Raw genomic sequence first — 27,156 nt, forward strand, 5'->3', positions numbered from 1 at the left:
AGTTAATTTTTCAGAAAGTTACAAAACCATTACTAATTACTTTTAAATGTATATAATGAATATAATTAATAATTTTATTATTATTTCATTTAATATAAAATAATTAAAGAGATTTTATTTATATGTGTTCTACCTAATTTTAGTAAAATTAATTTAATTGATTTATCTTATTGAAAATAGTCTAAACTTAAACTTACACTTACAAATTCCTATCAAATACATTATTACTTTATCAATGATCATTTATCATTGTTTTTAATATTCCAATAGAAAATAAAAATGATCTTGGATACTACAAGAGTTCTAAGTATTTAATATTAATATAAAATAAACAATTAATTATATTAAATGTAAATTTCTTTTAATTATTTTTGAAACTTTACTAAATAAAAGTAGATTATATTAAAAAGGTTGATCCCATAGTTTTGCAATATAAATATAAGTCACAATATCAAGATTATATCCATATCTTAATGATCTGAAAGCCATTATTTAACTTTTATACACTAGGGTTAATTTAACCTATTTTTCAAACTATTTGTAATTTTTTTTTATATTACTGATCATATTACTAATAGTCAATTTTACTAAATTTATTGTTTACTTTTAACAATATAATACCTAGATATGTAACATTAATTTATATTGTCATTGTATAACTTTAATATAGGAAATTTCAATCTTTTAAAGTTATTTTGTTTAATACTAAATATAATGAAATATTTTATATAATTGAAAAATTTATCATATATATTAAAAAAAATTTTTGATAGTAATAGATGACTACAAGAATATTTTTAAAACATAATCTAACTTAACTTTAATAAGGTTTTAATTTCTCTATACTATTTATTTATAAATATCAATAACTAAAAATAAGTTCATTTATAACATATATACGGATATTTGTTATTAGATTATCTATTATTAATATTAAATGATTTAAGATAAGTGATAAATGTAAAATAAAGATTATTTCAACTTTTTTAATATTGTAATTTATATAAATTATTACTTATTATTCCTATAATTATAATATATTCTATTAATTTACTATTATTACAAACATATTCGAAGTATTTCCAAGTGGAAAGTTTGAAAAATATAGAGTAACTAAAATTTAATATATACAATCTATACATATTAAATAATATTATATTTCCCTTAGATGATAAAATTGGTAAATATAATGGTAAATATCACATATTACCACTATACATCTGTTAAAGTTTTTTATTTATTCTTATTTAAAATATATTCATATAATTTAAAGTAATAATCATAATAATGATACTATTCTTCCAAAAATAAATTATTTTTATTTAATTAATAGCTAGTAACATTAATGATATTTTAATAAATATTGTTTATTTAAAAAAAAAAATTATATTAACTTGCTGTATATAAAGCTTATATATAAATAATTTAAGATTACTCTCATTATAGAAAATAAAATATTCTATAATTATAATCATTTAAATATATATAAAGATCTTTTTATAAGCTAATAATATGTATTATAATATCTTTAGATAAGAGTAAATTATGTTTTCGTTTCTTTTATATTTTATTCAGTCCTGATCTCATCTTATATAATTAACATAAAAATTAAAGATTATGTTAAGATTATTGATTTTTGAATTAGAATTTGAAAGTAAGATTTTATATTTTCTAGTTAAATAGTTCTTTATGGGATTGTTAGCTGAAATAGGATCTTAATATATATATAGAATTATTAACTTTAAGATTTGTATAGTAATTGAGATATATTTTTGAGGTATAATGGTAGATAATAGTCAATTTTTATAAGTTTATAATATTATTATTAATTATAATATTCATTATTTATAGGGTTTATTGTATAATAGGTGAATTTTTAGAAAAAGTGAGTACACTTCATATAAAATAGAACCTATTCGTTAAAATAAAATATCTATATATATATATATATATGTACCTGAAACATTCTCTCTTGAATATTTCACTTTTTCTTACTGTATTAGGGTATTAGTATCTCTTTATATATGTATTCCAAGCTACTAAGTAAACTCATCTATAAATTAATATGGCGCAATTGTGTGTTATTTAGGCGGGAATTCATTTGGTAGTTTTTAAAGTAAACTTCAATACTTATTATTTACATTAATCCTCATAAAGTCCAAAGTAATACTTTAATGTTTATAGACAAACTTGTTTGTTAGCCTTAATTTAAGGTGTTATATATTTTAGATTTATTTGTATTTTGAATTGTAATTTGATAATAGTGATATTATTAAATTAGATACAGGTCCCTTATTATTCAAAGAGAAAAAGAAAAGGACTTGGAAACTTATTTTTAAATTATTTACTTTATAGTTGATGTTATTTATATTTTTAAATAGGTGTTTATATTTTATTAAAGAAAGATAAGTCAGATTATATTTGTTTTAAATAGTACATCATAGTTAAGTGGCGGGTCTCAGTAAAAAGATCCCAGCTTGAGAAGACTAACAGCCAAGATTTCGCAAATTTCTGAAATGAGACTAATCATCAAAAGAAAAGATGAGTCCCAAAAAAAGTGGCTCATAGTTTGGATTCTTTTTTTGCATATCTATATATATAAAGCTTTATGTAGTGTTACCTTAGAGGAATCTAGTAGAGCTGATGATTCCTCTGAAGAAATAGAAAAAGTTGATCGCTCTGGCAAATTTGGAGAATTTAGTGATCGAAGTAATATAGGGTATTCAGAAAGTGAATTAGAAACAGAGGTATCATTATCAAATTTAGATAATTTTATTAAAGAAAAGAAAGGTTCATTATTATTTAAACCCTCAAAAGATGCAAGTATATCTGAAACAAGCTCAAAATTTGAAGATGTGAGTGAATCTGCAAGAAATTTATCAGATTTAGTTCAGGAGAATTCTATAAATACAGAGGGATATATACCATTATCTAGAGAAGTGTTACCAGAAGGTGCTTCTTTAATGATAGGTGAATCTAGTGAAATATCAAATGATTCCAGTCCCACAGCATCAGATACAGATAGTATATATGTAGATACAACATATAATAAGAAAAGTTTAGGGGAAAATAAAACATCAGATATCAATAAATCAGAATTAATAGAATTTTCTGGTTCTCTTGAAGATAAATATAACAGCCCTATTAGAATGACTTCTTCGGTTGAAAAGACAAATAACTTACCACTCATGGTATCAAAGTCACTTGAACTAAATTCAAAAAAAAGAAAAGATTTAGTTGTAGATGTAAATAAATCTAGATTATTATCTGAAGAAAAAAATGTTGGGTTTAAACAAATACCACAAACCACATTGTTTGAAATGACTGGTTCTTCAAAAGAAATTGATTATTTACATTCAAATAACTCTGAAAAGCCTTCAAATGAGCTAAAGGAACAAGGAAATAACTCAGAAAAGTCTTTAGATGAACGTATATTCAATGAAGTTGAAGAAGTTTCACTTCCTGAGCTTAGAACATCAACAATATCACTTTCTGAGTTAACTCCATTGACATTTAGTGAATCTGAACACTCTAATTTAAGTAATGAAACCCTATCAACTGAATCTTCTTTAGTATTTACATCTCCACCAAGTGAAGTGGCTAATCAATTAGAAAATCGTGAAGAATTATCTAATGTATATAACAAGCTTCCAAGTAATATGAAAATGTCACCTGAAAGTAAAACTGTTTTTCAATCTGAATCGACAGCTGATATAACTCAGTTTTTATCACAATATAGTAATAAATCTGATGAAAAATATCACAGTAAAATATCTGATTCGTCTACAAGTATGTTTGCAGAAGTCCCATCTGATATAGGATCTCAAAAATCCGTTGGAAATATTGAAGTATCTAAATTTTCTGAAGATACATCTCAAATTGATGATTATTTAACCCCAGAATTAATAGAAAATTCAACAATGGAAACAAAACCTGAAATTAATACTGAAACGACTTATTTTGAAGAATCCATGAGTATTCAACCTCCTTCTCCTCCAGAAGAGGTAATTGAACCATCTGAAGTTAAAGATAATATTGTTATGAATCCATATATAAAGACTGCAGGTGCTGTAGGAAAAGTAAGCCCAAAATTGGCCCCTTTAATTGAGACCTTAATTAGACAGATGGAGAAAGATGGTAAATCTTCTATAAACCCCAAACCACTAACTGGAAGAGCGAGTCCACCAACTATTATAAATGAACCTTGTTATTTTCGTGATGAGAAAGCATTTCCAAATAAAGAAGAAGAAGCTGCTTTTTATGAAGAGTTAGAAAATCAGAAAGCTCAAAATCCTTTTCTATATAGAAGTAAACTTGAAGAAATGAAGTCAATTATGGGAATTTCTGGAAAATCATTATTGGAAGAATTCTTAGAAAAGAAAAGAGGCGAATATAGAAGTAATTTATCTAGACAATTTGCTACTGGTAATAAATGGAAAAGATCTACAGTAGAAATTCAAGAACCAAAAAAAGCACTTATTGAAGAGATGAAATCCACAAAGTTTATGGAAAATTTATTTCATAGTTCTCATAAAGATAAACCACAAGAACAAGGGCAGATCTTTCAAGAAAGTACTCAAAAAACAGACAAGTCACAATCATTAGTTTCAGATGGCAATATATTTGGAGTTAAATATGAACAGACAAAGGCATCTGAAATATCAAATTCTGATATTCTAAATAAAAAGGACATATCTTCAACTTTTTTATCTGAAAATTTCCCACGAGAATCTCCAGTATTGCATATTGCTGCAAGTCCAGTATCTTCTGAAGAATCTTTAAATCAGGAAACCTCAGAGTTTTCTTCTACTCCAAAGCCTCAAAAAATATATTCTTATACATCACAATATTCTGTTGAAAGCCCTAGAGTTTCATATAAGCCAATTCCTGATCCCACCCGTTCAAAATCGGAAAACGTATCTCCTTGGGTATCACAATATACTAAAAGCCCTAAATCTTCAGATGAGCCAATTTCTGAGACTAATTCACTTATAAGATCAGTAGAGACCTCTTCCTCAGATTCAGCACCCAAAAGAAAATCTACTATACTTCCTTTTATACAGAAACAGTCTTATCAAAATGGATTAGATATTGCTACTTTAACTGACCCTATACCTTCTCCAACTCCCTCCCCTTCTCCATTAGCTCCTATAGAAATTTTCCCAAGTTCTTCTAAAGTTTTAGAAAATTCTGAATCTGTAGAATCAATATTAAATCCGACTTATCAAAAATTTGTGAGAAAACCAGAAAATAAGTTATCAAGTAGTGGCTCTGAAGTTGAACAAACAAAATTTAGTCCATTAATACTCCTTCCAACTGACTCTCCACCAAATGAAAAAACATCTCCGGTTTCAATAAAGTTATCTGATTATAACGAACAAGCAATATTTACAACAGCTAAGATGCACACTGAAAAAAAAGATGTGTTAAATAATGACCTTGAAGAGTGTTTAAATAAAGCAAAGAATATAACGATTAATAATCTTGGAATATTAATATCTGATTTACCTGAAGGACCTACAGTGAAATTTATACAAATGGAACTAAAAAATGAAAAGGCTAAGATGAAGGACTTAATGCAATTTGGACAAGATGCATTGACTAAAGTTGAGAAATATGTGAAAAAAAAGTCCTGGAGAAGCAAAAAAAAAAGATTCAAAGATGATATCTTGAGAATGACAAAGGATTACTACTATAATGTAAAGTCTGTTCGTTCTCTATTGTATCATCTAATTTTTTTTTCACAGGATGAAGTAATGAGAAATCTTAATAATATTCTAAATAACAATGAGGATAATTTACCATTTAAAATAGTTCAATGTGAAATATTAAAACAAATTTTTAATTCCCACGAAAATTCAGTTCGTGGTAAATTATTAAAAAAAATTGGTCAGAAGAATTTTATTAATCTTTTTAGAGCACAACTAGAGAAACTTTTAAAAAATAAGTTAACTCCTTTAGTAAAAGGTATAGAATCAAGTAAATCATTGAAATCAAAATTTATAAAATCTCTTCATTTTATTAAAAATATACTCCAGAACAAATTCTATACTAATTCTAGTGAAGAATATCCTAATTTAACTGTTGAAAAACATAAAAGAAGTGGTATTACAAATTTCTTGTTAAAATTGTTTAAACGTAAAAAGAAAGATAAGACAAAGAAATCTAGCAATATTTCCTAGTCAATAATATTATTGATCTCTATATTATAAAGATGTATAAAATCACTAATTCTAAAATATCAAATTCAATCATCTGTAGAATATTTATAGATTTAAAAAGGAAGACCTAAAACTTACTATAACCCCCCAATCTATGTCTATTTTAACACTTTTAAAAAGCTAAATAGAAATAATTAACACGAAGTTGTCTAATAGCTTAGAAAATTTAACTCTTTTTACTTTCAGTTTTTTTGATATAGCAAATAGATTGTAAACTGGAGTTCATACGATTAATTAAAACCTCGAAATTATTATTTACTGAAAGTTTATTTATGAATAATCCATACAATTCATACATGCTCTTTATTAATACAAGTTACTTATAGACACTTGGACTTTTTATATTGATATTTTTATATTTTAGTTTGTAAGTATTGATTCAAGTTTCTCCAAAAGTATTTCACCATATTTGGATATAAAGATATGAATAGTCTATTCTAAATACTTCTAATTATCACTTATAATTAAGTATAATTTATTTTAAAAAATTTGTCATAAACTAAAATTATTACATATATTCTTACTCTGGAGGCTCAACCATAATAAATAGAGGTGAACCTTTTGCAAATTCCTTTTTATATTCCAAATATTTTGATGCTATATAAACATCTTTCTTACTTTTAAATTTTTGAGTACTTTTTTTTTTGTTTTCCTTAGTTTTACACTGTACAATTGCAAAATATTGCCCCTCAGAAATAAGATCTCCAACTGAATTATGACTATATCCAAATCCATTGCATGGAGCCATAGTAATATAATATTTTACGTTATGAATAAATAGAATTTCAAAAATTATGTCTCCACTACTAATATCAATAACCAAATCTTCAAACGAAGAATCTATACTAGAATTATTAGTATACTTTTTTTCTTTCTGACTTTTAACTTGAATTTCTTGGTCTTTTGTCTCAATTGAATCTTTACCACTAGTAGAGTGCGTTAGTGGAAGTATTTTAAGAATTAATATATCCTTTGAAGGTTGAAATACAATATTATTCCCATTTTTACACAACACATTAGCTAAAATTTTTTGTCTTTTAATAGTATTTCCTAATACATGATCTTTTTGTAGTAGAAATTTCCCATTACATGGAGAAATAACATTTTGTATATTAATTTCATCTGGTACTACAAAATAAAACAAAAGATTAATAATATAAATTGATTGTTCAATATTACAACTTACTTTTTGAATATTCGATTGCAAATTCCTTATTTGGTGATATTTTCTTAATAATTTTGTTTTTTAATTCACCATTTTGTTTTGCTTCATTGGGTTGATATTCTGTATAGTCAACAATAATTAGTGGCTGATTCTTTACTACCATTGATGGATTTGGTAATACATGTGCTAGTATTGTAAGTGGTTTATTTGACTGGATATTCTGAATCCCTAAAATTTGATCTTTACATTGAATAGTAGCTAGATTTGTTTGTATCTGAATTACTCCAGGAGATTCAATATAAATTATTATTCCATCACATGGAGAATTTAATATTTTCCACTTTGGCCTAAGAACTAATAAAGCTTCTCCATCCTAAAATAAATAAATTTCTTAATTTATAATAATTAAAAAACTTGACTCTAAACCCCTGTATAGTGGGGAATTTAGAGTCTAAAAAAAATTTACCTTAACTTCTGCTTCATCATCTTTAAATACAAATGAGACTAGAGCACTTGTTTCTGCAATTTCTTCGCGTCTCTCTCCACCTTCACATTCAACTTGTACTAAACTATTATTATTACCTATGTACTCTCCAACACTTGCAGAAGCTATTAATTTACCTTGACAAGGAGATGTAATTATTTTTACATCTCCAAAAATTATATAAGGAGAAATATTTTCTGATTCTCCAGTTAAATTTCCAGTCAATATCTTATCTCCCTTTTTTATATAACTCTCAGTCTCTTTGGAGTACATAATAAAGTCTATATGTAATTTAGTTATAGTAAGTGAAAAAGGAGTTTTGATATCTAAATTACGCTTTATTACAATTCTACTTTTTTTATCTTCATTATGGTATTCTATTTCTTCACACTGTAAGATAGCTAAGGTACTTCCGTTAGGTATAACCTTCCCAAATGTTCTTGATAATAATATCTTTCCATTGCAAGGGGAGTATATAACCCATATTGCTTTTTCATTCAACCTGGGGGACTGCTTAAGTTCATATAGTTTTCCTTTATATTTCTTCATTCTAATAAATATAGATGATGCCCATGCTGCATTAGCTAGGGCTAACAATAATTCATTGACACTTTCTTGGTTCTTAGTTACACTTGCTATTCTTTTATTTTTAGCTTCTCTAAGGTTATTTTTATGTTCATTAAAATCTGATTTTATGCTAAAATTGTCTGAATTTATTAAATAATCCATACCTGTATACTGTTTTTTTATATCTTCCTTGAAAGTCTCAACATAATATTGAAAATTTATTAGAGGTATTCCTGGTATCAATGGAACACCGATTACTTTTGTATCTATTAATATTCTTACATTATAGAAGTCTTGCAATGTCTCAAATAGTAAGTAGATATTCTGATCATACCATAAAGATATTAAAACTGAACCTTTAGGAAGGTTTCCCATATTAGCTGTTGATATTACTACAATATTAGAACTAGACTTCATAATAACATCTATTAACTTTGATTTACTCTTATTATGTTCTGAGACTTCTCTAATTATTAAATAAGTGTCAGAATGAACTTCTATACAATTAAAGGAAATAAGATTCCTCGGAGTAATTGTCCGCTATAAAAATTCCAATATATCTCTGAAAATAGAAAAAATGTAAATTCTTAACTTACCCCTTCATAAAGTGCAGAGACTATAGACCCAGATGTCTCAAAAATGTTACTAATAGACATAATGCAAGGTGATAAAAGTGTTGTAACAGATCTGCGTTTAATAGATCCTTGAAATTCTAAAAATCCTAAGATCTACATTAATTTATACAAAAATTCACAAAAACAATTAATATAAGTCTTTATATATATTTATAAACTCTAGTCTCAACTTACTTCTCCTTCTTGGAATATTGCTCCTTTTGTTACTCTAGGCGAATATTGAATAGTTGCAGGATCAGGACTTTTATGTATAAAGATGCCTTTTGCGTTTAAAGGTGGTATGAACAGAGTTTTTTCATTCTTTTCATCCTCAAATCCCTTAATATAATTGTCTGAATCTTGTATACGTTTGTTATTAAATTCTGATGAAGGTACCAAATCTTTATAAGTTCCTGAGTACAATGTACATACATCTTGCCAGCACAAAAACACTAAAATAGTTGATATTACCCAGGAATCCCTGACTTTAAACATTTTAGTATTTAATATTTCATTAATCCTTTATAATTCTTCAAACATAATTTTCAGAATGAGAAAACACACAATTTTCACACATTGCAGATTATAAAAAAAGTTTTAACACACATAAATATTGATTAAAGTAATAGAACTTAAATTATAAAAAAAAATAATATTTAAATCATCTTCAGATTTAAAACTAAAATATAAATTTTGTCACTAATATTGTTTGAATCTAGCAAAAGTAATTATACAAACAGACTCAATCTCAGTACTGCTAAATGACTTAGGTAGTTTCTCTTTGAGGACTTTTATACATTCTGGTACAATCAAAGGATGCCTATTACATAGTGGTACTTGAACTTCTTGACTATCTCCAAGTAACTGATTAATATTTAAATTCATTTCATAAACAAGTAAAATAGCGGTATCAAGCGTGATCATTGAAGTACTCTCATAATTTTCCATTGTTATAAAAGGACTATTACCTGAATATAAACCTGAAAAATTATCTTCAACAAAATCACTATTTATTTTAGTTTTTCTAGATATATCGTCTTCAAAATATTTTTGATTCTCAGTACTTTTAGTTCTTGATGTAGAAATTAGTTGAGATTTATCATGTATGGCCAGTTTTATAAACGAGTCATGAAGAATTCCATAAATCCTAATACCTTCAAGTATCCTTATTCCTACTATATGTAAGCTATTTCCCTTATAATTTATTTTATGCCCTCTAGTAATCTTAGATTCAAATATCTTTTCTATTTTATATCTTATACTACTAAAACTATCAGTTTTTTTCTTACTTTGTATAGAATTTATAGAGCTTTCAAATATAAATTTATATCTAGTTTTCTTTTCAATGTAATTTTTAATAGTAGTAGTTAATCCTGATTTATTTATGCATTGCTGATTGATTACTCTGCATAACATATCCAACTTTCTCAATTGAATTGGGCAATTCGATAATACTTCATTTTCCACAATATCACTTGGGAAAATGGAATCATTACTTGTATCAACAATCCCCGAAATTAAAGCAGAAATTCTGCAATGTTCAAGCGAATTTTCACCATCTAGTGAAATTAGCCCTCCCCTAAGGGCAATAAGATGTAGAATGAAATTAGTTATCGGTTCAAAAGCTGGCATTAAATAAGTTGAAGAAGCCATGGCATTAAATATCTTAAAACTGCATAATAAAGGTGGGATATAATTGATGGGAATAAACAAATAATTAACCAGATAATTAATAAAAAGAGCATTTCTATTAATTGGAGGGACTGGGAGATTTAAGTGAATAAATTCGAAGGTAGATATACAAATACCTTTTATACTTGTATCTGATAATTCACCATAAACTTCATAGGACTTATAAAGTATTTCATAGCATTTTTTAACTAAGCAGGAGTCATTCTCCAACATTAACTCATAATTTCCAGTACTTCTAAGTCCTATATTAGTTTTATATTGCATTTTTGGTGTATTCCCATATTTATCCTCGGTATTTTTACCAGATATATAACTTGTATCTTGATTGAAAACTTTGAAATGTGTTCCAGTGAATGCTGAACTTGATATGCATGGGAGAGTGTTATAGTCACTGTATATATATTTAAAAATAATTATAATATCTTTAATACTCATTTCCTTACTATAAGAAGATCTCTGTATTAGTCTTATAAATTTCAGAGCTTGTAAAGTAACCATATAAGTTACAGGATATTTCGCTTCAAGATTTATAATATCGGTTCTGCTATTGTATATAATCTCTTCCTTTACAGCCTGTATAACTGATAATACATTTGATCTCCAAAACTTTTCACTAGTTAATCCTCTTGTGTACGATCTAATAGAAAAATCTAGCAATTTAAGATGATAAATGTCATTTAAACAAAGTGAGACATACTTGCAATATACATCGGAATGTTCCCAAACAAGAGTACTTAAAAGTGCTGAATATAAAGGAACTTTATGTTTACATAGCTCAATTTCTTTTCTAGCTCCATATATTAAAATTTTAGATTCTAAATCCGAAATATTCGATAATTTTTTGAGATCTTCATTTGGGTTATCAATTACATATTCTAGTAGTATTTGAATATTCGGATGAACTCCCATAATTATTAAAGAGCTTGCTACATAACAATGCAGTCTTATTACTAAATCTAAACTAAATCCAAAGTCGTTTACAGCTGAAATTACCAATTTATGTAAATAAGGTTTTTTAGAAAATTCCATGGGATAAGAATCAAACATAACATGAAAGCAAAACGTAGCAAGAGTAGGAAATACTGTTGAAAATTCTGTTCGCCCTTTAACAATTGCAGAAGCACAATCAGAGGCTGTAAAACTATTCTTTATTATCTCGATCACCTCAGAGGGCTTAAAAATTAGACTTATAGGATTGTTATTATTTAATATATATTTATATGGCATTGAAATATTTATTTGATCTTTTTGATATTCACTCACATCTACTGAATTAGTTATGAGGAGAACCAAGCGATATAAATAAGAGTATAGTAGTTGAGATTTCAATACTAAATTAGGATCGTGAGTTTTAATAAGCTCTTGCAAAACTTCAGTAGGTGACAGGACTTCTCTAATTATAGTGGAGTTTTTATCATTTATTTCAGAAAACTCTTCATTATAAGATAACTTAGTTCCTATAAATTTATATCGTGACAAAATCTGATTATAATGGAAACTCTGAGGAGAAGCCACTGAAGAAAGAATTAGAATCATTGTATCTGATGGAGATATTACGAAAAGTGATGTAAAACACATATATATAGCCTTGCACAGTTCACTAGAATCTTTTATTAAAGTGTCACTATTCATTTCCACCTTATTCTTAAATACATTATTCCTCAAATTTATATAATTTGGTAGTAGAGTCTTACACTGAGAAACGAAAGCTATAGAATTCTCAGTACCAAGTGATCCTAATAGCAATGCTAATTGTGTAGCTTGAGGAAACAAAGGATATATCCCAGTATAGGAAGAAGATAAATAAAATGTACATTGGGCTTTAGCAATCATTTTAAGAGGTAACTCAAGATATTCATGAAGGTACATGAGATATTTAAGTGATATAGGAGTAGGAGGAAGAGGAACTAAAATGGAATTGATTGCCTGTAATGAAAATATACAAATTGAATTAACCAATATACTTAAATTCTCTTTTTCAAAGGACTTAGGAAGTAACTTGTGCTTGTTGATAAAATTTTTTAGATTATACTCACATATATTTGTATTCTTATTAATTGTATCTGTTGGCTTATCAAATATCTCCATTAAATCTTTAAATATAGACTCTTTAGATAAATCATAGACCTCAGTGACTTTATTTATGTATAAAGAATTCATTATATAGTCCATTTTAATTGTCAACCTTAGTAGTTGTAAATAAGATGTAGTTAAAGGCTTTCTATGAAATTTTCGTTGTAATTTCTTCATAAAATTTAATCTAGTCGGTGTATCCAACAAATCTACATCTACAAGATTTACTGCTAAAGTTTCTCTCATTATTCTTACAGAATTCTGCAGCTCACCATCATTTACACAAAGTGGTAATTGCTTACATAATGTATCGATAAATTTTGGGGGTACATAACGTGATGGTCTTTTAGAAATATTTGTCATATAGCTCTTACATGCAATTAAGAATTCTGAACTTTCTATTTCTGGAAGCTGAACAGTTAAAGACGCCACACTATGGATTGAAGGAAGAGATGAAGATAAAACAAGTTGGTTTCTTAAACTACGGAATGTATAAAATATACAAGCCCCCAAAAAGGTATGGTACAGTGGAAATCCAATCATATTCACAGAATAGCTAATAAATCTACTTATAAAAAATTCTTCCTCTAAGTATAACTGAGAAGAAGCTGCTGCTACACTTCGAGGTAAAGGTTCTTCTATATTCTGAGGACGATGTAAACCTAAAGCTAAGGGAACTTCTATAGATGCCTGAAGTGATATCCTAGCAGATTCAAAGTAATATAATAAGTCTGTAGGACCTGATGGAAGTAAGTGGTATACTGAACTAATCTTTACACTTTCCTTATCAATTACCAGAAAATCATTCAAAGTATCTTTATCAAGTAAATTGGATATTTGCCCAATTTCTTCATTCTGCTGAAAACTACTATGTATATATTGTTCTAAATTGGAATTATATATACCATGGATAAATTCAGTCCTTAATAGTATTATGTAGATCTGAATTAAATATACAAATAAATTACTCATTAATACTCAAAGCACACTTTTAGTATATTCCTGATATATTCTTAAAGTTAAATCTCCCATCTATCTGTAACTTCTCTGTAAAGTTATTTAGTCTTACTTTATTCTACTTTGTAACTAACCTTTATACTATAGTAAGATCTCATAACCCGCTAAATAAACCGCGTCATGTCCCTACAGCCACTAATGGAGACTTCAAGAAAATAGAAAGTGAAATTCCGGATACTCAATGAAAAATTCTATAGTAAAGAATAGACATATTAAATAAAGCGAAAATCTCATTGTACTTCGTTACATATAAATATTTTATGTAGCTTCACAGCTAGTTTGCCTAACATGCAACTAGATCTAAATATCATTTTAGAGGTGGATACTCAATACCATGCTTTCTTAGTGACTCAATAAGAAGTGGTAGCTCAGGAGGTTCTCCATGATATTGTGTTCTCCATTTAATTGCCATATATCTTGACTTTTCAAAACCATAACTCTTAGCACTAAAGTTTTTTGATAATTTGACACCATCAACTTCATATTGTGAAACCCAGCGGTGAATTCCCGGATTATAAAAAACTCCAGCAATCTGAGGTCCAATAAAGAATCTTTTCCGACTATTTGGGGTTGTTTTGTCTTCCGTTTCAATGTAAAGAGAATGATCTACATTTGAAATTTGGAAGTCCGGAGATGAGTCAGTAGTTGGTGAATTAAGAGATCGCTTGCTTGTAATTGATTGTGCAGGTGAAGATGAAAATTGAGGTTCTTGACTATCTTGTATATGTCCTTTATCTTTGCTGGATTTTGTAAGATTATCGATATTACTACTTGATTTCTTGCAACTTAAAGTTTCATCAATATTTGTATTTGAGAAAAATGAGATGTCTTCCTGTCTTATCTTAGTATCATATCTATTATTAGCATCATGATCAATATTTAGATTTGGTTTATTATCATCTAAAGTTGTGCTTGAAGTAAAATTATCACCCTGAAAATTTGAATCAGTACTTTCTTCAATTACTATATCATTGGAATTAACTTGTAACTTTGCTTCATTCAATAGTCTAAGTACTTGAGGATCATCTTTATTTGCTGGTGTTGTAACTAGAAAATCGCCTTTTGTAGGAATACACAAATAATATTTATCTGAAAATCCCTTCAGTAGGCCTTGATGTACAACTACATCTTGTTGATCAAAATCTTTCAGAGATCCATCTTCATAAGCTGGAAAACCTTGAATTACGGTTTGTAGATACTCCATAAGTTCATGAACTCCCTTAGTAGATCCAAATACACTCTCTCTATATTCAATAGCAAGTTGCCTAGACCCCTCAAACCCATAGGCACCAATGCTAAAGTACTTGTATCTCTTTCTTCCATCTGAGCTAATGTATCCTGTAACCCATCTATTTTGGATCCTATCATAACGCACTCCCTCTACAATAGGTCCGAAGAAGTACTTTTTACCATGTATAATCATCGATTCATCCTGATTCAACAACTTTCTAGGATCAGATTTAATTCCACCACTAGTTTCAGCCAACACACTACTACTAGTTCGAATTCTAAAGGTAGAACTGCAAGTACGTTTCGTTTGTATTTGATCTTCATTATAAGATGACAAACTATTTCTTTTTATTGGAGTTTGTGAAAATTCTAAAGTTATTCCTGCCTTTTCATTTGCCAAATATTCTGCTTGCTCTGATCCAAATTCTTGAATACTAAAGCTTCCAACTTCCTCCATGGTAGTATTATCTTTACATATCCAAGATTCTCTCTCACTATCCAGATAAACATTAAAATTGGGAGTATTTGACGCTATTAATGGGGTATTATTTAAAGAGCCCGAATTTCTAGTATTATAGTTAGAGGGAGATTTTCTAGTATTCTCAACTGATGTCACTTTCTTACTTCTTCTACTACTTATATTGCCACTAGAATTATTATTTTGGCCGTTTATTTGAGCCAACTGGTCCCTTCTATGTTGGATAGCTAATTCCCTTGCTGTCTCATAACCATATTGCTTAACATTAAAAATACGACTTCTTCTAATCCCATTTTCTGTCCAAACTGCAACCCAACGATCTCTGTTTTTTTCATATGTAACTCCAACCTCATTCCCATTCTTTGAAGGAGTTGAGGGAATTTTTGAACTTAAAATAGAGTCTTTCTTTTTCAAATTAGAATTTTGAATCTTCTTACCAGAATCATTCGTACTAACGGAAACATAAGTCTGATATGCCAATGGTAATGATACATTTGTAAGTTCTAGAGGCTTCCATTCCTTAATAGAATGACTAAGTATCGACTTTCCATTTTCAAGTATATCACAGCAGTCAGGAGGATCAATTGCAGAAGGTATCTTCAAAATCCCACTAAGTTGTAAAAGAGTATACTCTAACCACTCTCTATAGTAATCTAATTGTGTAATTGCTTCTATACAAGTCTTCATACTACAATCCTGCACATTCAGTGGAGAGGTATCAGAACTAGAAAACTCACTTTTACAACCTCTATAAGTCCTCCTAATATTAAGATGATCCATAATACGTCTATAGGGCTCATATTCATCACTACTTGTAGCTCCATAAATCTGAATTATGTGAAACATCAGATTATCACCATATTCTGCCCACAAAGGAAATAAATATGACAAATAACGAAGGAAAAAGTCAATACATACCAAATCTTCCATATCATCACAAACCAAACTGATATATCTACTCTTATTTCTATTATTATCCAACATTTCAATATCCTCCTTAGATTGTCCATTAGATAAATTAATTTTACTTGAGTCCATATTTACATCCTTTCCAGTAGCATTTTCATTTATATATGCAGATTCCTGGTGGATTACTTGGGATTGGCTAGTATTTTCATCGTCCAACATTTCTATAGTAGAGTTTCCAAATATAAGGTACTACTACAATAGAAATCCTTCAAACAGACAAGTGTGGGAATCGTAGTGCTTTTCTTTCTTTCTATTCTCTCCTCAACCAATTGAAAGTCAAATTAACTCTATAGGGTTACAGAGCTTTATGTTTTCACAAAAAGTTGTGTTATATTGAAACTTCTACCTCCTCCTCTAAACAAAATTAGCCGTCTATGAAGCTCCTCTGCAACCCTAAGCTACAAGATGCCACGTCAGCTATATTGGCGCCAAGTTTCCACATTAGATACCTATGTAACTTTAGTGAAGAAATATGATACTCAAGAGTTTATATGTGCAAGCATGTGAGCATACTATCCCTAGAATATAGTAAGCATTTTTAGTAACTTAAACTACTATCTAAACCAAGAAAGAAGTCTCCATTTCCTTTTTTGTAGTTCAACAGGGGCTAATGGCTCATCCAAAAAGATGAGCCACACCCTCGAAATAAGGTTCCTCCACAAATCCTGATTTCCTAATCTAAATCGAATATAATTTGCACACCAAAAATTCATTAAGGGTATCGTAAAGAATGAAGAACCCCCTCTAACTCTCTGAGATATATCTGAAACTATCCTTCTAAAGATCTGCTTGGTAATTGTGCAAGGTATATGAGGAAACTCCTCTTCAGATATTGTAGTACCTAGAGGGGACCACCCTTCAATATTAAGTATATCTGCAGCAAATGTCTTTTTAGATTCAAACTTAATACTTGGTACTTTCAACTGCTTAAGTAGTTCTGCAATATCATTTTGTAATTGTTTGAAACGCCTCAGCTGATTACTATTGCAATAAATAGTATATTTAGGAGGACGTTTATCAGGAGTATTAGGAATAAACCCAGAATAACGTTCTAGATATTTGGTAGGATCTACAGTTAATTTGATTGGCAATTTAGGTATATCGTTACTAAAGCAGGAATTATAGTCGGTGTACCATCTGGAGTCAAAAGGATCATATAAAGGTCCGAGAGAAAGATTCATTAAAATATTCATAGCTTGATCTCCCCTATGTTTTAGAATTGATACACGTAATAGATATTTGTTTGATTTATATAAGGGGGGATTTTGAATGAGTTTTGTATACTGTGAAAGAAGTCGTTTATTTTCAGCATTGACTGCCACTAAACGATATACTTTGCGAACAATAGGACGATCTGCTATATCAAAAATATCAATTGCTCTTACACAGACACTAGCATGATAAGCTGTTAAGTCGATTATTCTATGTATTAATATATTTCTCTTATGTTTGGCTTGATTAAGTAAATTACTCATCTCAACTTCATCACTTGATATTCCACTTCGTCTTGCTGTGTCTAAACGTTCTAAAATATTTCTCATATTACTTTCTTCATTGGTCAACTCCATCATCATATTATGAATTCTACTTACGGCTACACTTACAAGAAGTTGAATTCTTGCTTCTTTTTGTGTTATACTTTGCATTATCATATCCACATCAAAAAGTGAAATATTACCTAGAATCTGTTTTGGATCATCCAAAATTTTTTTAATTCTATGCTCAGTTTGAGCTAACCATGAATTTAAGTTTTCATCATCTATATCATCTTGTCCTCCAGTTCCAAGTATATCACCTGGAACTCCCAACAAAAAATTATTTACACTCTCATCAACAGCATCCACAAGTAAATGATACATTGGATCTAAGTCTTCAGGTGTCATAATTTTTTGATTAGCTATAAAAACATCAGTTAGAGCTAACTGAATTGAAAATCTAAATGTCCTCCCCTCTTTCATCTGAGATATAGCAAGACATGCATCTGGCAACTTCACTTTGGTTCTATGCAATACACTATGAGCTATTCCAACCACTAATAGAGCCAACCTAAACGCAGATCTATGGAGTAACGAACAAAATAATGCAAAATGATCCATATTCTCATACTGTTGTTTATCAAATAAGGGATCTCCCCACTCCTTATTTTTATTTAATGATGCGTACAATTTTAAGTTTGAAAGAGCAGTAGGCAAATTACTTTTTGGAGAAATATCAGATCTATCTTCAGATATGTACTGAGATAAAGCACCAATATGAGTTTCTAAATACTTTATTAACTGAATCTGATAATAAAATCGTTTTTTGAGACTATCTGCAACATTTCTTCTTTGGAAGAAGAGATCTTGTATAAGTTGTTGCGTCTCTTTGAAGGATTCAATTAAATTCCTGTATGTTATGAACAAAATACGTAAAGCTTGATAATTATTTAAATCTATGGGTTCTAATCCATCTTCCAACACCTTACTACTTTCCTTAATTTCAGAAGGAGTCAATATTCCAGGTACAAAAACAGGAACTCGACCTTCTGCAATATTCTTCCTACGAATATAAATGTTTTTGAATCTATTAAATAAAGCTCTTCGATCTACAACATTTTCTGAAGCTGGAAAATCTGTGAACAAGATTTGTCTGACATCATTTGGATCTAAATAGCACCTGTTATGAATAGCTAAAGCTGTAACAATAGCTTCATTAGCTGCAGCCCTTTGCCTTGTTACAGAGCTCATACCAGTTTGTTCCTCTTCTAATATTGCACATCTTATCAGCTTTTCAGATGGTATTACAGAGTTACCAGCAAATTGGCCCATTTCAAAGCATAAAGTTTCAGCCATAGTATATGGGATAAGATTATGCAAAGCTGACCTCAAAGTTAACGCACAATCTTCAAGAGACCCCTTTAGTAGTGCTAAAAAGCATGCACAAGCGCGACTCTTTCTTAGATCATACCCATTCTCCAAAGCTCTTAAAACCAAACCATTAGCAGACTTTATACCATCTTTATCCAAATAACTACACGTACTCCCCCCAAGTCTATCTTTATCAGGATTATATATCAATGTTGCCTCCACTCTCTTTACCATTTCATTAGCTTCTTCTGCAGATGCTATTACTACTAAACTTTTAATATCCTCATCAATTTGTGCAATCTCATAAACTTTTGAACATAATTCTTCTTTACGGCGGCTTAATTTTGGATGTTGAACTAATGTCAACTCTACAGCCTTTGTACAAGCAGCAAAATAGCCATCTCTTAATGCATATGTTATATGACAAGCATCCAATAAAGACATTCCTATTAAGTCCAGTAGTGACATAAAAAAATAATGGAATCAATCAATCTTAAATAACTTACCTGTATTAGAGAGTTTTTTTGATACTATTATAAATAATCTCGCTAGTTTGGCCTGTTGAGGAGTTAATATTGTACAATAATCTCTAAATGAAAGAATCAGTTAAAAAAGGTATTACAACAGAGATAGTATATTAAAACTCACACCACAAGTGTCCCTGCTTCTTCAGCCCCTTTAGGGAGTTTATTATTTGGATTAGTACCAAATAATTTCCTAATATTTTTAGACTGCCAGTGGTACATATTAAATCCCGGACGACTAGTTCCATAGATCAAGTTTACAGATAAAGACAAAATGAACAAATGATATATAACCAAAACTTGCATATTTAATTATACTACAGTCTTGTTAAATAAAACTCTATATTTTTCATCTTCCTTATTTATAAATTAGAGGTTTTTTTTGCCCTTCTCTTGTGTAACTACTTTTTAGATCTTGAATTTGCCGCCAAATGGTGCAAGTTAACCCTTTATAATTTTGCGGGCACTTATTAAGAAAAATAAAAATAAATTACAGAAACCCTTATGAAATAGCTGAAAGAATATTTGCATGATTCACTGTTGTCTCAGATACATTCTAAATCAGGATTATGCATGAATTATAATTTAAACTCAAGAAATATCAAGTATCGGATACCTAAGACCTAACTGCATCTTGAGCGCTGTTTCTTATTCAGGTATCTGTGAAGATATGCAAGTAGTGTTGCATTTTTATTAGTTCCAGAATCTCTTAAGTATTTTCAAAAAGACAATAAATGAAACTCTTAAAACTTTTAAAATTACTGCCCTTTTTGTTATGTGTTAGATGCTACTGTGCTGATACTCACTTAATTGGCTTTTCAGAGAAGGAGTTACTATCAACTTTGTGTCTGTCTCTCCCACCTAAGTTTATGAGATGCGAAATATATCCTGGTACAAATATATATGGAAATATTTCATTACCTCCCGTTCCAGTTTTAAAACCTTCTTCTACTTCTGAGTCTGTTTTTGGAGTAATGATGTTTCCAATAAATGGTGGTTATGCTACTTATGGAGTATTGAGTGTGAGACCCAAATATAATTCAATAACAGTTAATAGTTTTTCAAGTTCACTTCAAAATGTACCGGTACAATTAATTCAATCGTCTGTTGCTATGTTTGGTCTCCCATATCAAGCAACTAATGTTGTACCATCAACACATTGTACTCTTGCTCCACTTAATATGCCTAGTAATCCGTATAGCATAATTTCATTACCCAATATGGGAAATAACTTCTTACATAGGCATGTCCCTGAAAATATTATTTTAAAAGCTAATCCTTTAAAATCTATGATAAGAGATATGTTCTATACATCTTTTCTCGCTAATTCTGAATATCCTGTAAAACCAACAGCTTCATATGGAATGGGATTTGATCATTTAGTTCCAGCAATTGTATGTTTTAGTAGTAACAATCAAGCGACACGTCCATCTGGGAACCAGCAACCCTTTTTAGGTGGTGTATTAATAACTGAAAGAATTATGGGACCTAGTCTGAGAGATGCAATCTCATTCTTAAGAAGTTCCAAATTAAAAGAATGGGTAGAATCATCTAAAAGTACCAATATCTTTATACAACGTATCTCTTTCAGGTTAGAAGCTCAGTATTCTTTAGCTCATGCCTTTATTGCGGCTCTCTTAACTTTACAGTACCATTCACCTGCTGGAAGACTTTTGCATTGTGACCTTACAACTAGAAGTATCCACTTTGATGGTATCCCTTGGGATTGGTCCAATAATCAAATAGCGGAAAATCTACAATCTCTAACATTCCTTTCACCTAGAAATGTTAGATTTTCCAACTTTGCTTATATGTACTCAACATTAGAAGTTGTAGAGGAAAAATTACGATGTCATCACAGTGAAAATGACTTATTCAGAGTTCAACAATTCATAAAATCACTATTTTATGATCAATGTAAAAGAACAGATTTTCCACCTAATAATACTCTCCAAAGCGTATTTGAAAGCATCTCATTAAGTGTGAAAACCTGGTGGAATGGAATTATAAATAGCATTGGAGAACCAATTAGAAACACTACAGCAATAGATCAACAATTAATTCAAATACAACAGATACTGAGAGTTATTCATACAGATCCATTAGTAATCAATAGTATTAATAAAATGGCTAACTTTGAACAAATAACACAAGGTATTAAAACTATTCATTCAGCTGTTAGTGAAGCTTTCAACATACTCAACAGTTATAGACGTGTTACAAGCAGGAACAGAAATATGGTACCATGGTCTTATTATGACTTAGTACCTTTTCCGGTACAAAAGCCAAATAAGAGAGTTCAGAGTATTCTTAATGGACAACTTTTAAATGCATATTTTGTTCCAAGTAATTTTGGTATGGAACAGCAATCTGGTAGCATGACAGATCTAACTACTATAATTGGAATGACTTAGATCTTTATATTTTTGGTAATTGAATCGGATGAGTTGCAATTAGAATGTAGATTGGCTCTATGATAAGATAAAAAATCTAAATAGCGGAATTTGAAGGAAATTCTCTAATGCGCTAAAGTCACCAAAAGGACTTTAACTCATTTAAATTATTAAGGAGATTTAAATTTCTCAAAAAATAAGTTAATATTTAGGTGTTGTAAAATAAATATCAATATTTCTTAGCTAGAATATTAATTTCCTATAATATTGCTATGTTCTAATATATCACTAGGTCTTGTCAACTTGCAAGTTGTTTATTTCTAAGTAGGAATGCAAAAAATATATAAGCTAATATACGCATAGCAATTCCCAAACCAAATACAGTTCCCAAATTTTTCCAATAACTTTCTGTCCAAAGTGCATACTGGTTAATGAAGAAATCAGTAGTTACTGATACAAAGGATTGACCAGGAATAAAAATAGATAAAAACATTCCTGTAAATAAATATCTACATGTTGAGAGCCATCCAAACCAATTAATCCATACTGGGATTTGGTTTAAATTCAAGAAATATCCTGCAAGTAAAAAGAAAATTACATTTGCCATTGGAAATATATTGAATACAGTGGAAGGATTTGAGGCAATAGATGACAGGATGTAACCAAAGGAATAGGCAGAGAATGTTCCAACTTGAGTTATTAGAGTCCATAGACCGAATTGTTGACCAACAGATATACTATAATCGGAATTGTAGACTCCAGCCATAAAGTAGACAATAGTACAGTAAATAAAGGCTTGTAGATGTTGAAGTGGGAAATCTGATATCATTATTGATATAAAGTAAGATAAAGGTGTATACATCTGAGAAAAAGTTTCACGATTCATAACAAATCGTTCAGTCACAACATTAACAAGTCCTTTAATAGCTGTAAATGTTATTCCAACTGCAAAAAAAAATATGAAGCCAACAATATTTCTTGCATTTTGCATTATCAAGGAATCTTTATCATTTTCTTTAGGAAGAGCAAAGAATATACCACCCATAATTATCCCTAAAATAGTATTGACAAACAAAAGGCCAATGGTAGTTTTTGGATTACGCCAATTATTCAAAGAAGCTCTTTTTGTAAGAAGTGAAACCTCTCGGAAAAATTGAATAGGGGAAGGTATTGGAGACAAATATAAGATTCTGAGAAAAATGTTTCTGTTAGGAAGAGGTCTCATATTAGCTGAGTCAATATTACTTAAAGTCTCAAACAAGTCTTTAGGGTGATTAGTATCTGTATAACGTAAATAGTGCTCAATTGATCTAGTAACATTTTCTCCATATATAGAATGTTCATATATTTCATTAAGATCTTCCAATGAGTATATTTTTGGTGCTCTAAGACCAAATAATATATTACTAGTCTCATTAATAGAAGAGAGTTTCTCAAACTCATATAGAGGCTCTTCATTTACCTTGTTATCTACTATTCGTATCTTATTATCTATTATTTCACAGTTTAATTTTTCTTCAGCTCCCTTTTGTTTATGTGCTAATTCTACTAATGAAATTGCATCAATAATAAAATCTGCAGGATTATAATTCTTGGGGAATATAGTTAATACATCATTGTAAAATGTCAAAACATCCATAGGAGATCCTTGACCCACTACAAGACCCTTGCTCAAAACAAGAACTTTATCAAATAAGGAAAATGCCTGTGATCGAGGTGTATGAATTGAACAAATTATTATCATTCCTGTTGAATGGGCAAGATTTGCTAAATAATCCATCAAATCATAAGCTCTAGCTGCATCCAGTCCTGTTGTTGGTTCATCTAGAAAAAGTACTGGAGGCCCTTGAAGTAGTTCAATAGCAATGCTAAGACGTTTTATCTCACCACCAGAGAGTCCCTTTGAAGATATTCCCCCTACAAGAGTACTTTGTATATCTAAAAGTCCCAAAATATCTAAAATTTCCTCAATTTTCTCATTTCTCTCTTTTTTAGAATGATGAGGTAGTCTTAATCCAGCCGCTATATCCATCGTTTCTCTTACTGTCAAATAAGGAAGCATAAAATCTTTTTGTAGTACTAGTCTTGTTAAATAACTTAAGTCAATATCTGAGTAACCATTAACTAATATAGAACCAGTGACTATAAAATTACTGGCTTTTAGTCTACCAGACAAAGCATTCAATAATGTAGATTTACCACTTCCAGAAATCCCCATTATCCCGATAAATTGGCCTGGAGTTGCTATAAAATTTACAGACTTCAAAATGTTCATCTTCTTTTTACCTGAACATAAGCCTTCCTTATAGGTAGTATAGACACTTAAATCTTTAGTTATTAGTGTTATTCTCTTAGAGATTTGCAAACCTCCAGAAATATGTATTGGAATTTCTAGAGATTCATCCGTTATTGAACGTCGTATTGCAGCTGCACTTGACCCTCCCTTTGCACCATTTAAAGATGATATTTGATCACCTCCTCTACTGCTGTTTAATTCTATATAATTACTTATATTTGTTGGTACAACACCATAATCATAAATACTTAGAGATTTCATAATATTTGAGTGCTGAGGTTCATTTTCTACTGAATTGCGTTGTCTCCTTTGTTCTGTTGTCTCAAATCTAAAGTTAGCTAGTGGAAGAGGAACTGATAGTTACAAAAAGAAAATTTACTAAACAACTCTATATCTCAAGAAGACAAATCCTTAAACTTACCACTGTTCGGATTTCCATACATCGTGAGAATATTTTATTTCAATCGCACTCTCTCTAAAGGTATAGTACAAACGAATTTAAGCACGCTATAAATTAGCGCTTCATACTTTAAATTCTAGTGTCTAAAAAGTGATTGTCGTAATTGATTAAATTTAATGAAACAATTCTCACTAAATATTATGTTAATACTTCACCTAATTATAAATAAATGTGAACATACTGATCTTACTTTGTGATAGATACCAAATATAAAGACTAAATTTTAAGATTTAATATATCTAATTATCAAAATTCATATTTCCTTATATTTTCCAATAAATAATAGGTACAAAATGAAAATAATCACTTCACAGATCCCTTTCTTGGTATTTTAAACTAGTTGTGAGTCTTTGAAATTAAAATAAGCTAATTCAAAACTTTATTAGGCGGTGATTACTAAGATCTAGAAATCCCTCGAGGTTTCAGTTTCTCTTTCTTTTCTATTTCCACTTAAAGAAATATAATATATCTTAAAATAAAAATAATAGTAAGTTAACTTCTATTTAGGATAGCTGTAGCCTTTAATTTTTTTCTTTTATGCGAAAAGATGATCTCATTATAGTCACAATGAGAACTATATTTAGAACATATAATGATCTAGAGATAATATTCTGGTTTTTGATTATATATATAATGGTATCAAATGCAGCTCCAAACCATATAAAACGCTCTGGAATTTCGAAAATCGTCTCTAATAGATATGTTGATGAAGTAGAGGATTCATTCATGCAAGATATAATAGAGATTGGGATGTCTCAATATAAGTTCATGTATTATCACCAGGCTAAACGAGGTGGAAAAGGAAAGTGGTCTGATGCAATAGGAGGTCTACCATCTCCAAAACTGGCAAAAAAGTATATTTTAATATACTTTCAGAGTGAGCCATCTGAAAATTTCTTTAATGGAATTGGTATTAGTTCTTACATAATTATGTGCACTGAAATCATAAATTTATTACCTAGACTTCATAATGGTATAGCAGGTGGGATATTAATTGCTATACATTCTTTTCAGGAGGATGAGAATACAATAATTAGAGGATTTTGTACTGAAGCAGCTTCTAATTACTACTTTGAAAAGGAGGTAGACAGTATGGTCACGGAATCAGCAAAGCCAAACTCTTTATTACCACCTTTAAATAAAAGTATATTTGCAGATTATCAAATAGGAGGTAATTGGAATGATTTTGTAGAAAATTGTCAAGATTATTTAGTTATATTACAAGAGCAATTTTCTAAATATAATCCCAAAAGTAGATGGAGTTATATTGGTACACCGGAAGTTTCAGATTTTTGTGAAGAAATAGCAGATGATATCTATCCAAATATAATGTTGAGTAATAGAGAATGGAGTCACATTGTTAGATTGCAGGATAATCTCATTAAAATTCGTGGTGAACTTGATACACCCATCATTGGTATTCCTCAAAATCGTCCAGAGTATTATGTAGCAGGAAGATATAGAACATCTATGTATAGGAAGTGCCTTAGAGCCTTGTGGGATATGTTCCAATATGATGATGATATAGACTTAAAAATAGCTGGTAAGAATCAATATGAAACACTCAGAAGTTTTTGTAATACTGCAAAAAATTTTTATACTCGTAGTGGTCGTATTTCTGCAGTTCCTACATTAAATATTGATACTTCTCCGAAAAAATATAAAATTAAACAAAATCAAAAATTTCTTGTAGAAAAACTACTTAAGGAAGCTGAAGATCGTGTGTTAGAAGAAAAAAAGGTATCTGAATCTATTAGACGTAATATCTCAAAATATGAACACAGATATAGACCTAAATATGATACAAAAAGAGCAAATAGTACATCACGATATAAGGAGATCATAGTGAGTCCCAAATCTCCTGAGTCTGAAATAAAGTATTCTTTTGAGAAAGAGGAATCCAGTGCGTTTGACTTTGGTATAGATATTGCAACTAAAGAACTACAAGGATTAGGTGAAAACTGAACTCTGATTAGTATTGTAATATATAATTAGTCTATTTACAGGTACTCTATATATTTGCTTAGTTTCTGAGTATATTAAGTTCTTATACTCTTAATCTATTTATATTATATAGGTAATGATAGTTCCTAAATTTTGGCGCAAAGATCTTAATATTAAGTAGAG

The 27,156-nt window shown here is 29.4% G+C and overlaps 8 protein-coding genes across 8 annotated transcripts, besides 15 other annotated features; 3 read left to right on the plus strand and 5 right to left on the minus strand.

Moving 5' to 3' along the window:
• Positions 1-124: part of a sequence feature (AT_rich) that runs on past the window's edge.
• Positions 125-308: 184 nt separating this feature from the next.
• Positions 309-409: a sequence feature (AT_rich).
• A 273-nt stretch (positions 410-682) lies between these two features.
• Positions 683-768: a sequence feature (AT_rich).
• Positions 769-846: 78 nt separating this feature from the next.
• Positions 847-1,062: a sequence feature (AT_rich).
• A 52-nt stretch (positions 1,063-1,114) lies between these two features.
• Positions 1,115-1,161: a sequence feature (AT_rich).
• A 68-nt stretch (positions 1,162-1,229) lies between these two features.
• Positions 1,230-1,526: a sequence feature (AT_rich).
• A 272-nt stretch (positions 1,527-1,798) lies between these two features.
• Positions 1,799-1,850: a sequence feature (AT_rich).
• Positions 1,851-1,929: 79 nt separating this feature from the next.
• Positions 1,930-1,956: a microsatellite.
• Positions 1,957-2,329: 373 nt separating this feature from the next.
• Positions 2,330-2,380: a sequence feature (AT_rich).
• Positions 2,381-2,516: 136 nt separating this feature from the next.
• CMU_021740 (uncharacterized protein) lies at positions 2,517-6,182 on the plus strand (the record flags this gene model as incomplete). The annotated part of the gene is made up of 1 exon (XM_002142723.1): positions 2,517-6,182. The coding sequence occupies one exon, from the start codon at positions 2,517-2,519 to the stop codon at positions 6,180-6,182; it is 3,666 nt and encodes a 1,221-aa protein (XP_002142759.1).
• Positions 6,183-6,679: 497 nt separating this feature from the next.
• Positions 6,680-6,712: a sequence feature (AT_rich).
• A 29-nt stretch (positions 6,713-6,741) lies between these two features.
• CMU_021750 (uncharacterized protein) lies at positions 6,742-9,546 on the minus strand (the record flags this gene model as incomplete). The annotated part of the gene is made up of 5 exons (XM_002142724.1): positions 6,742-7,349; positions 7,408-7,759; positions 7,853-8,977; positions 9,034-9,165; positions 9,247-9,546. 5 exons carry the CDS (start codon positions 9,544-9,546, stop codon positions 6,742-6,744), a joined length of 2,517 nt encoding a protein of 838 aa, XP_002142760.1.
• Positions 7,761-7,799: a sequence feature (AT_rich).
• A 137-nt stretch (positions 9,547-9,683) lies between the features above and the next one.
• Positions 9,684-9,713: a sequence feature (AT_rich).
• Positions 9,714-9,750: 37 nt separating this feature from the next.
• On the minus strand, positions 9,751-13,788 carry CMU_021760 (uncharacterized protein; the record flags this gene model as incomplete). Its single annotated transcript, XM_002142725.1, has 1 exon — positions 9,751-13,788. The coding sequence occupies one exon, from the start codon at positions 13,786-13,788 to the stop codon at positions 9,751-9,753; it is 4,038 nt and encodes a 1,345-aa protein (XP_002142761.1).
• Positions 11,138-11,173: a sequence feature (AT_rich).
• Positions 11,942-11,965: a sequence feature (AT_rich).
• Positions 13,789-14,140: 352 nt separating the features above from the next.
• Positions 14,141-16,669, minus strand: CMU_021770 (AP2 domain-containing protein; the record flags this gene model as incomplete). The annotated part of the gene is made up of 1 exon (XM_002142726.1): positions 14,141-16,669. One exon carries the CDS (start codon positions 16,667-16,669, stop codon positions 14,141-14,143), a length of 2,529 nt encoding a protein of 842 aa, XP_002142762.1.
• Positions 16,670-17,064: 395 nt separating this feature from the next.
• On the minus strand, positions 17,065-19,800 carry CMU_021780 (uncharacterized protein; the record flags this gene model as incomplete). The annotated part of the gene is made up of 1 exon (XM_002142727.1): positions 17,065-19,800. One exon carries the CDS (start codon positions 19,798-19,800, stop codon positions 17,065-17,067), a length of 2,736 nt encoding a protein of 911 aa, XP_002142763.1.
• Positions 19,801-20,614: 814 nt separating this feature from the next.
• Positions 20,615-22,294, plus strand: CMU_021790 (uncharacterized protein; the record flags this gene model as incomplete). The annotated part of the gene is made up of 1 exon (XM_002142728.1): positions 20,615-22,294. The coding sequence occupies one exon, from the start codon at positions 20,615-20,617 to the stop codon at positions 22,292-22,294; it is 1,680 nt and encodes a 559-aa protein (XP_002142764.1).
• A 277-nt stretch (positions 22,295-22,571) lies between these two features.
• CMU_021800 (ABC-2 type transporter family protein) lies at positions 22,572-25,012 on the minus strand (the record flags this gene model as incomplete). Its single annotated transcript, XM_002142729.1, has 2 exons — positions 22,572-24,922; positions 24,991-25,012. 2 exons carry the CDS (start codon positions 25,010-25,012, stop codon positions 22,572-22,574), a joined length of 2,373 nt encoding a protein of 790 aa, XP_002142765.1.
• Positions 25,013-25,485: 473 nt separating this feature from the next.
• Positions 25,486-25,516: a sequence feature (AT_rich).
• A 146-nt stretch (positions 25,517-25,662) lies between these two features.
• Positions 25,663-26,994, plus strand: CMU_021810 (uncharacterized protein; the record flags this gene model as incomplete). The annotated part of the gene is made up of 1 exon (XM_002142730.1): positions 25,663-26,994. One exon carries the CDS (start codon positions 25,663-25,665, stop codon positions 26,992-26,994), a length of 1,332 nt encoding a protein of 443 aa, XP_002142766.1.
• Positions 26,995-27,156: the final 162 nt, after the last annotated feature.

The sequence above is a fragment of the Cryptosporidium muris genome, genomic scaffold (genome assembly GCF_000006515.1).
Source record: "Cryptosporidium muris RN66 scf_1106632373455 genomic scaffold, whole genome shotgun sequence".
Lineage (NCBI taxonomy): Eukaryota > Apicomplexa > Conoidasida > Eucoccidiorida > Cryptosporidiidae > Cryptosporidium > Cryptosporidium muris.